General features: G+C 36.5%; 1 protein-coding gene across 1 annotated transcript; it reads left to right on the top strand.

Annotated features, from left to right (window-relative positions):
* The first annotated feature begins 2070 nt into the window (after positions 1–2070).
* Positions 2071–5190, top strand: LOC132168126 (cytokinin dehydrogenase 6-like). The gene is made up of 5 exons (XM_059579214.1): positions 2071–2742; positions 2948–3075; positions 3174–3434; positions 3558–3820; positions 3906–5190. Exons 1-5 carry the CDS (start codon positions 2124–2126, stop codon positions 4225–4227), a joined length of 1593 nt encoding a protein of 530 aa, XP_059435197.1. The 5' UTR covers positions 2071–2123; the 3' UTR covers positions 4228–5190.
* The last annotated feature ends 5981 nt before the right edge of the window (positions 5191–11171 follow it).

Here is an 11171-nt window from a genome sequence, read left to right as displayed (position 1 = left end):
GCAACCAAGAGGATATCTTGCTCTCATTCTCACTCTTTAGAGAAGGTAATCATGCACCATTGAGTCACTAAGCCAATAATATTCTCCTACCCTAATCCCTAAAAGGAAGCCGTAAAATACCACTAGGCCTTCTAATGATGTATTCACACCACTCATACTACCACAAACCATTTCTTGATTAAGAAACACCAAAAGTTATGGGGGCACAAGTACTGGTGTAGAAGCCAATGAGATGGCAATAGTTTACCATTTTGTTTAAAAAAATTGTCCTCCCATTCCCTGGTTGGCACCATTGGATTCCAACCACCACGTGAGGGGAGAAATACTATAGTGCAATAAAAATACAATTTTTGGCCCATAAAAGTCCTAGGTGACAAGAGGCCACAAGCCCCATCCGTAGTTGTTGTAGCTCCACCCACTGATGAGACCTATGACCTCTCATCACCTAGGACTTTTATAGGCCAAAAATAGTATTTTTATTGCACTAAAGCATATTGTGCTGGCTAACATGGCAGTGTCACGTCACATGTCGCATCCATAAATTTTTTTGGAAGGCTGACATGATATTGTTACTTCGCGCTGCCACATAGGGCAAGAGTATAGAAAGTGGCCGTATATACAACATCGCATCGTATTCCAAACAAAGTATATCCTCCCATATATGCTGGATTTTCTATTGGCTGTGCATGACACCTCTCCACTTGTAAGATGTTGTCCGCGACATATATTTTTCTAACAGAAAATGTTCCTCAAAATGATGCATGTAGATTCATTGTCATCAGATCCATTTTTTTCAATCATGAATGCTGATGCCAAAAGCTAGCAGAGAAGATTTTGTGCAGAAAAGATAATGTGCTAAGCGATTCTATCTTGAGGACCACAAGTAAAAACTATTACAGGATTTTGTGCAGAAAAGATAATGTGCTAAGCGATTCTATCTTGAGGACCACAAGTAAAAACTATTACAGGACACAGTTTACTTTCAAGAACAGAACAAGTATACAAGAATTTTTGATGCCAAAGAAACAGGAGGTGACAGATTAATTTGCCCTCAAAAGGGGAAAGGGGGGAGATGCTGCTTACTCATGGAGTTGCAGATTTTCTATTGGTGGCTCAAACAAGTTGCAGCAGAAAGTGGAAAAGTGATAACTGCACTAGAGTAAATTAATTGCACACAAAAACATTTAAACAAGAGAATCTGACATAAGTGAACAAAAACATTAATTTCACATAAAAACATATAAACAAGAGAATCCTTGAAACTTGTCCGATTGATGGGAACCAAGGCATCAAAGTAATAGCAGAAGAGATAAGCAAAAGAGAAATCTTTCAGTGTTTCCTCCCTGCTGTTATCCCCATGTTCACTCTTCTAAAAAGGGTCCCAACATAACCAATCATCGTCCTTCCCCCCACAAAGCACACATCATCCATTTGAATTTCACGTGTTACATGGACCCTTGATACCCCACTGGTCCATCTCTCTTCCTGAGAAATGAATCAAGGCAGGCCCGCTAGTCTCTCTCATTCGATCTGAATGAAGATTCAGAGTGTCAACATTCCGACAACAATGGATTCAGAAAGAAGACAATCATCATTCATGCGAGTAAGACACGGGTATGGGCACACAGGTCATCAGAAGCAGAAAAATACGCCTTCTGGCAGAGAGGCTACTTTTTTCTAAATAAGGGAAAACTATCCTTAACTTGGCTAATGAAAAAAAAATACACGAGACATGTTTGTCTTTGATGGAAAAGGTGCGTTTGTGGTTGCAACTGTTAGAAAAAGTGCAAAGATCTGTGCAATCTTCTTTCTTGTAACTTTTTCTCTCCAACTTGGCATATGTGTGATGGCTTCTCTTATAAACAAAAGGGCTTAAAAAGGAGAACTAAAAGAAAATCCTAAAACTATTCCACCCAAGTAGGCAGTCTTCATACGGATTCTCGCAGCCGAAGATACGTTGACTTAGCCAACCAAACCTTCCCCTTTAAATTCTCTCCCCAACCCTTCATTTCCTTGGCTCTTCCAGGCCTCTCCTTTTTCTTTAGCTCACAAAGAAACAAAGTTATAGGATTAAACTTCTTTCACCTTTGCTTCCCCCATCTCTTCTGACCAAAAAAAAAAATATGGGATACCCACCAGCTAGCTTCCTCAGACGAAACAACATTCTTCTCATAAGAGGCTTCATGATCTTGTTCTTAAGCTGTGTAACTATCAGAATAAACCTTTCTTTTTCCAGCATCCCTTCTACATTAAGAGCAATTCCCCTTGATGGGCATTTCAACTTTGACGAAGTTCACCTTGCAGCCAGAGATTTTGGCAACAGGTACCAGTTCCTCCCAGCAGCAGTACTGCATCCAAAGTCAGTTTCTGATATAGCCACAACCATAAAGCATATTTGGCAGATGGGTCCTCATTCAGGGCTCACAGTTGCAGCGAGAGGCCATGGCCACTCACTCCAGGGCCAATCACAAGCACATCAAGGAATTGTGATTAACATGGAATCGCTCCATGGCCCAGATATGCAGGTTTCCGCTGGAAATTCTCCATATGTGGATGTCTCTGGTGGTGAGCTGTGGATAAATATCCTGCATGAAAGCCTGAAATACGGGTTAGCACCAAAATCATGGACAGACTACCTACATCTAACTGTTGGTGGTACGCTATCTAATGCAGGGATCAGTGGTCAGGCATTTCGCCATGGCCCCCAGATCAGTAATGTCCACCTGCTGGAGGTTGTAACAGGTTCGTGAAAAATAAAAAAAACAGGCATACATATATATAAGATACAGAAATTGTGGGTGGCCAGGTTACTTCATTAGGTGGTCTTCACTTGACCTGAGTTTCATGGAGAAACTTAGCTATTAGTCATGAATTAATTTTCAAGATTAATGTTTATCATTTGCATACAATGGATACTTACTGAAAGGTGGAGCCAAAATGTGTGCAGGAAAAGGGGAGGTTGTAACTTGTTCGGAGAAGCAGAACAGCGACCTCTTTCACAGTGTTCTTGGAGGACTTGGCCAGTTCGGCATTATAACCCGAGCAAGAATATTGCTGGAACCAGCACCTGATATGGTAAAAATAAAATCATTTAGGCTAATCAATTTCAAAAGTAATGCAGTGTATTGTAACGACTCCCAATTGTTTGTGACACAATTCTCCATTTTGAACAGGTAAAATGGATTAGAGTGCTATACTCAGATTTCACGACATTTGCAATCGACCAAGAACATCTTATATCTGTAGAAAAGACGTTTGATTATGTTGAAGGATTTGTGATAATAAACAGGACCGGTCTGCTGAATAACTGGAGATCATCATTTAATCCGCAAGACCCAGTTCAAGCCAGGCAGTTCAAGTCAGATGGAAAGACTCTCTTCTGCCTAGAGTTGGCCAAATACTTCCACCTAGACGAGACCGAAGTAGCAAATCAGGTAGGCATGCAATGGCCCACCATCAGGGTAGATTTCCTAAAGTAACAGAATAAATGAACTATTAAATTATCAACAAATTTATATAAATCATTGGCGCTCACATATGTTTGTTTAATTATGCAGGAAATTGAGAACTTATTGTCTCAATTAAGCTATATTAAATCAACACTTTTCCAATCAGAAGTTACGTATGTAGAGTTCCTGGACAGGGTGCACGTGTCAGAGGTGAAATTACGGTCAAAAGGCTTGTGGGAAGTTCCACATCCATGGCTCAATCTTTTCATACCTAAAAGCAAAATACACAATTTTGCAGATGAGGTCTTTGGCAATATCCTTACAGAAACAAGCAATGGCCCTATCCTCATCTATCCAGTGAACAAATCAAAGTAACAGTTTCACAATACAAATCATTATCTAAAAAGATTCTCATAGCTTTTGCTAAGTGGTTGAATTATTTAATTCTGATTTCAGGTGGGATAACAGAACTTCTACTGTCATTCCAGAGGAAGATATTTTCTACCTAGTCGCATTCCTTACCTCTGCAGTGCCCTCTTCAACAGGAACTGATGGATTAGAACACATATTAACTCAGAACAAAAGAATTCTAGAATACTGTGAAACTGCCCATCTTGGGATGAAGCAATATCTGCCCCAATACAGTACACAGGAAGAGTGGCGGGCCCACTTTGGCCCAAAGTGGGAAGTTTTTGTACAGAGAAAATCTGCTTATGACCCATTGGCAGTACTTGCTCCTGGCCAAAGAATATTTCAAAAGGCAATAATGTTCTCATGACAGCAGCCGCAAAATATAACTTTTCTTTTTTAAAAGAAGAGGCCCTTACAGCATGTGGGAAAAAATGCCTCAGCCATAAAAATTGGTAAATATCATATTCGTACGACTTTTCATGTAAGATGAGTGTAACATGGAGGCTGCAGGGGCTGGTAGAAATTTCTTCAACAATCAGCTATTGATATGAATTATAGCTGCCACTGTGAAAGAAACTGGACATCACCAGCCCTATTAAAGGGTGTATATATCGAATTTGTAAAGACCAACTACTTCCTCCGATAATCAGTCTCAAAGACAAGATTTAATATTGTTTTACCGCAAAGAAATGTAACATACTCAAAACAAATGAAGGGCTAGTTCACGCAACACCAACATAAATTCAAGAGCGCGCAAAGTTAAAAACGGGCATATCCAAATGCCAAGAAGAAATTTATCCACTTGTTGCAACTTGCAAAATTTATTGTGGTTAGTCTAAATGCGCATATACCTATATGAAATAATTCAGTCATATTTTAACTAATTAGTATTTTCGCATCAACTTTTAGTTAACCTTAACCAGCATCATATTTACCATAGTGTGGCAAAAAAATCAATAGCAACTACAACAGTGATCATTCAGATTTTAAGCTAACAGATGCCTCCAACATTAACTTCTCCCAAAGTGATTACACACAACATGAAATAACATTAAATCAGTCCGCTCTTAATCAACCTTCCTTCTGTTTTATTATGTACAGAATTTTAATCACAATAATCAAAAGGACACTGATTGTGTACTTGGGTTGATTCCTGTAGGCGCTTTATAATGAATTTATCTATCAAAGTAAAAATCCTGTCAAAAAGACACATTTAATTTCTTATATTGGTGCTGTCAGACCCAAGTAATTCTGCATACTGTTCATCTTTATGAGGTGCAAGGTAAGGCAAAAATTCAATTTCAAGCAGGAATCTTAAAATATGCATTAGAGAAAGTAAATAGATTATCAAAATATAAAACATAACCTTCTGGAGGGAAATGACAACAAATAAAAGAGCTTGTACTTATTAGTAAAAAAAAAAAGGAACGAAGAAGATATTGTGAACCTTAAACATTTAGATGAATCAAGTATAAGAACAGATTTAAAGATTAAAAATAAAATAAAAAAATTGTAAAAACTATATTCAAGACAGTGAATATTTATAATTAATGAAATTCATCTAGCTAAGAAGGAACTGAAGCAACTTCATTTTCCTTTTTACTCTCTTTTTTATTTATTCCATTCAGTCATTTGTAAAACTTGCAAATAAAGCAGTCAAAAGGGATAACCTAACAAAGATCTCATACTGAAACCGATTAATTTGATCTTTAGTCTCTCAGAATGTGTAGGTCTGTGTTTCTCTGGCCTTGCTAATAAATATTCTCCACGTTTTTCTTATCCTTGCCTTCTTAAGTAACTATCATCAGTGGAATGAATTCTTTTCACTAAATTCACATTCGGGAAAAAGAAAAAGATCTATCTCGAAAAGTGAACTCAAAAAGGAGTAATATTTCACTGTTGAAGAGAAAAGTGTTAAATTGTTCAAACAGTGCATGATAATGTTCAGTCACTGTGCTGTACCATTAAGTGTAAAGCTAGTGACACACATGGCTACCTTCAGAATTCCAGAATGCACTGGTTTGGGATTCTGGACTCTGCTGCTGAAACCACTCAAACTACCAGTGACACTTGAAAACTATAGTTATGACGTCATAAAGTAAGGCCCCAGTTTTCCACTGAACACTGAAAGCCTAGGCTTGGGAATATTCGCAAGAAAAGGAGCCTACCTTATATAGGGTATGACAGTTGCTAAAGAAGAAGCATCTAAGTGGGTGTGAACGTAATTCAGTGGCAAAATCAAAGAAACATTGAAATTATTCAAGATGCTGATATGTTCTTCTATGATATAAGTAATCTTTATGTAAGCAAATTGGACTAGGAGTAGCAAGTTCTCATCCTATGGGAAGTACTCATCCATCAACATGAAGACTGAATTTGCAACATTTTTGTCCATAAATACCAGAAGCTAAAAATAACCAAGACCTACACGTACCTTAGAAAGTATGCAGTTTCTTGCATAAAGACATTGCTAATTTTCTGATGTTGCTTCTCTGGTGACAATTGCATGGGCTGTTGGAAAATCAGACACTAACAGAAAGGTCCATTTTCTTCAATTGTCAAAAGCACCTCAACTCAAACATTTAATCAGTGCCAGATTGACTAAATGGTACTCATAGCTATGGAAACAATTATTGATGATGAAAACAAAGCAAGTCTAACTCTCACAACTTCCCTCAGAACCCAACAATGGGCCAAAGAGCAAATATTCCCTCATTAAGTACACATCACAATCCAGAGGTCAATGGAATATGAATGACTAGTTTGCTGAACATACCATGTTCAAGTTGCCAATACAGAGAATTGAATTTAGTCCAGATTCCTATAATAATTGGATGGTGCCTCAACTGCTCATTTTAATTTAAATCTATGAATATGCATATAGTCTCACTGATATTGTGATAGGAAACCCACAGAATGGCAATAAAATCCCACTGTATCAAGAAAAAAATAACATCATATTAAAACACAGCCTTAAGATCCAAGCATCCTAGTGAAACTGAATTATTATTTGCACTTCTCTTTAAAAAAGGAATACATGGGTGAAAAATTCAAATAGTATTGTGCACAAGAATTAGAGCAAGATTTACCATTACACCAGTAATGTTCTAAGCAGATTATCAGAAGCCGCCACACCCTCAAAACTCAACTCCTGCGGTACATACTCTTTTTAGATAAAAAGAAATCCTCAGAAGAGTTGAAGTATCTGGGAAGTTTGAATTGAATTACTTATTAAAAAAAAAATAGTATCTAGGAAGTTTCTTACAGTCCACTGCCTTTCCTAGCCCTCTTTAAGGTCAGCTTATGAAATTCTTTTAAAGTGTTTGTTTATAATTTTTTTCCCAAATTCCACCATTTTTTTTTTTTTTTTTGCAAAAGGATAGTCAAACTCAAACGGTTTCAACCAGAATCGTCCCTCTAATTGTCAAAATATAATTTATGACTCACTCCTGGCTTGCCAAAGATTTCCCATCAACAATTTGGCTCCAACAGCAAACATATCCAGCTGGCAACCATGAGGCCATATTTTCTTTCTAAGGCTCCAAATGTTTTTGGGGAAAGGAAAAGGATTTATTGTGGCATAGTACTTATCTATAGCTTCAAGTAATTAATAAGGTTTCAGGAGCTTAAAACGTAGTTGTAGTGATAGAACTATCTATAGAACAAAATAAAAATAATAACAATGAAAACTACAATAACAGGAACATTGCCACCACAGAAAACATTTCTGCCAACAGACCCTTTTCCCTCATACAGTGATGGCTTTTCATACAGTAGCATTCATTGAAAGCTGAAAACAAATATTAGAACACAATCAAAAGGCAATCCCAAGGGATTTCCTATCTATTTTCAATGGATCAAACAAAAGCCAAACATCTTTTTTATTTATATGTTCTGGGGCTGGCAAAATTCCTTCCGGCTGCCATCTTCCAAAGTTTGACCTGAAAGCTTTTGACATACTTGGGACATAAGAAACAAATATCGAACAGAAAATATTGCAAGGATTAACAAAGAGAGTAACATCAAAAGAAAAGTTTTAACATGAGAATGATGTTTCATACAAATAAATCAATAGATGATAGTGATTTCATGTTTGTTTTCTTAGATTGCCTGTAAAACATCAATGATTGAGGCTATGTAAGCACATTTTCTTAAAATGAGGAATACCTCTTACGCACTAAGTTTTGCAGTGCTCTTGTTGCGGGGGGAAATGAAGAAAGTATAGTGAATGTGTGAACTTCTCTAAAACAAATCAAGAATTACGAAGAAATTCTTGAGAGAAAAATAACATACGCAATTAGAGAGTATCAAAACCTATTGATGTTATAGTGGACATAAAGGCGATTGCCATGTTTCTCCACAATCAACAAAATTAATACCATTATAGAAGAGAGCAATAGATGCTATGAACCTTTTTTTTTTTTTTTTCAAATGTTTGCAAGCCCTTCAGCATGATAGGGAGCATCAAATGAAGAAAACTGGTCATGCCCTTCCTAATAAGTTTTTGCCATGCCAACCGACATAAACAAGTGAAAGACTTAAGACCACCACAACCCCAAGACAAGGCCCAGGGTGTCAGGACACATACATGATTAGAACAGTTGCAGAGAAAAAGAAATAGGGAAATAGAGATGCCTGGTTGCAGATGGAATTAGTAACACAGTTTCTCACCGTTAGCTAAACTGCACACTTTTGTACCGTGGAAGTAAGGGGAAAAAAAGTGTCTGCCATATAATTGAGTTTTAAGATGCTCTAGGCCAATACCATATTCTGCCATTTCATAAACAATATAATTAGATCTGAATTCTATACTTATCTGCAAGTCCACTCCAAATGGGGTTTTACTTTATAGAAACATTCAGAATATGCCTCATTAACAGTAAAGATTTTATAACAGGAGAATGTAAAATACAGCAAATTGGAGGAGCAATTATTGTGATGATGTGCAAGTATCCCAAATTACACGCAAACAAAAGAACCAACTTGAAGTTGCTAGAGCACTATATGCTAGACTGAAAAACACTCCATTCAAGTTCAAAGTAACCTAATTTTCCTAGATTTTGTTGATCTAACTTGTGAACAAATTGTTGTTTTCTATGCCAATGAGCTCTAGTTCAAATGCCACCTCCTCTCCCTGTAAAAAGAAGGTGGAGAGTGTGGTTGTGGGTTCAGAACCCAACAGATGTGTATGTAACTTACCAGAAACTAAGAAGTTAAACAAATTGACGTTTCTTTTTTATATTCAAGGATCAATCAGATGCTGGGACATGGCATTGTTGCAACTATGATTAGATATGACTTTGGTTATTCAGCACTAGCATCTATCCCACATTGAGCAAATCACTTATAAATAAAATAAACTGAAAGAGAATCATGCTGTGATTCTAACTTACCTAATCTGGAAACTGTCAACTTTAGAATGGATTCATAATGTGCATTCATATAGTGTTTAAAAATGCACTACTCTGGGTGTGAAACGACATATGACAAAGTGCAAAAGACTCCAAGGGGAAATAAAAAAGGTAGGAAAATTTAGCTCATGTATGTGTTAGTAATGGTTCAAGCATTGTTGGAGAATTATCAAAATCGCTCTCCGTGTATAGTATCACTGAACCTAAGCCAATTCAGCACTTCACCACATGGTTGACAGCCAGCTAGGTGGACTGTAAGCACAATGCACTGGCCTTTTCATCCCATTGAGAACCAAAATGAGTCATTGCACCCAAGAAACCCTACCACTTCCAAGAGAGTATAATATACCATATCATCATTTTCCTTCATTGCTTTCTTGGACCAACAAACCATATCTTATCATCCAAAATTGCTTCTCCACACACACCATGGCAGAATACCACTTGACCTCTGAATTTAGGAAAAACACATTTTTCCCCAGTTCTGCTTTTCTTTAATTTCTTCCACAGAGAGACTTCTTCCAAAACTCTTCCCCCAGCCCAAACCATTTAGAAGGAAATAAGTGAAAGCCCAAATACCATTTTCCAAGATGATCCATCAATATTTCCCAAGCATCCTAACTATCCACCTAATAGCTCTCACCTGGCATTGAATCAAAGAAATGACATCAACCCATTTCAATTCCAAGAAAATCAAGCCTAGCAGACAAGGCTGTAATCTCCACCACAACCATGCCCATCAATTCAAGCATGTTCCAACTCCATCCCACTCTACTAGCATTATAAAATGCATAAAGTCTGCTTCTTTTTGGGATCACAGCCTACACTTTTCCTCCACTTTCTCTTTCACCCACGTCTTTGGCTTCCAAAAACTATAAAAGTAGCCTACTTGTGGAGATATTGACAAGGACTATGCATATACATATCAAAAGGCAAAAACCCGTTAGAAGGATTTGAAGAAATGGTATAAATACATACAATATGCCCAAAATGCCTACATATCAAACACATACATGCGAAGCTAACATCATTGTTTAGAGTAAACTATCACATGCGATTTCCCTTTGGCTACCTCTTGAAATACAGATCAAGAGTAAGAAGAATTGTACCCGGAGAAGGATTGCAATCAACAAAAGCTCTCAACTTTCAGTTAAAAAAAAAAAAATCCCTCCTTCAAAACCTCTATGAATCAAACACCTATAGAACATTTTTTTTTTCCCTTTTAATGACTGTTTTTTTTTTTTTTTTTAATTACACTTAGCCTTAACTACCCCTGTTTGCAATGTGCCCCAAATAATGTTAAAAAAATTAGTTAATTTATTGTAAAACGTTTGTTATACAACATTAAATTTGTAAAAATACAATGTCTTCAAGATTTTTTTTTGTTTTTTGAAAAAAATGTTTAATATGAACCGAGTGACCAACCATCACGCATGAAATTTTAAAATTATTAAAGAATAAAAGAGTTTAGGTTGAAATGATCAGTCACCCCCTATAACATAGGGGTAGGCCGGTCAACAATCAAATTTAGAGGTGGTCAAATCATCTATAGACTCTTAAGAATGATTTAGTCACGCATTTTGACCAATTATGAGAATGTTTGGCTTAGCCTAAACTTTTTAAAAAATATATGTAATTTTATTTGAGAGTAAATTTTTAATTTCATAAGGATGAAGTTGAAAAAATGGGCAAAATTTGTACAATGACTTATTTGTTAAACATACATATTATATAAAGAGTTATTTATTTAATTTAAAAGCTTAAGAAATCTTTTTGTCACAATGTCAAAAAAGATGGACTAATTCAACAACTTTCCATATACTTCTATTGCTACCAAACCTTCTCTATCATTCATATTTCCATAGTATAGTTGTTAGTTGCACCTAAGTCTTTAATCTTT

The sequence above is a fragment of the Corylus avellana genome, chromosome ca1, assembly GCF_901000735.1.
Source record: "Corylus avellana chromosome ca1, CavTom2PMs-1.0".
NCBI classification, from domain to species: Eukaryota; Viridiplantae; Streptophyta; class Magnoliopsida; order Fagales; family Betulaceae; genus Corylus; species Corylus avellana.
This window is presented reverse-complemented; position numbering and strand designations above follow the sequence as displayed.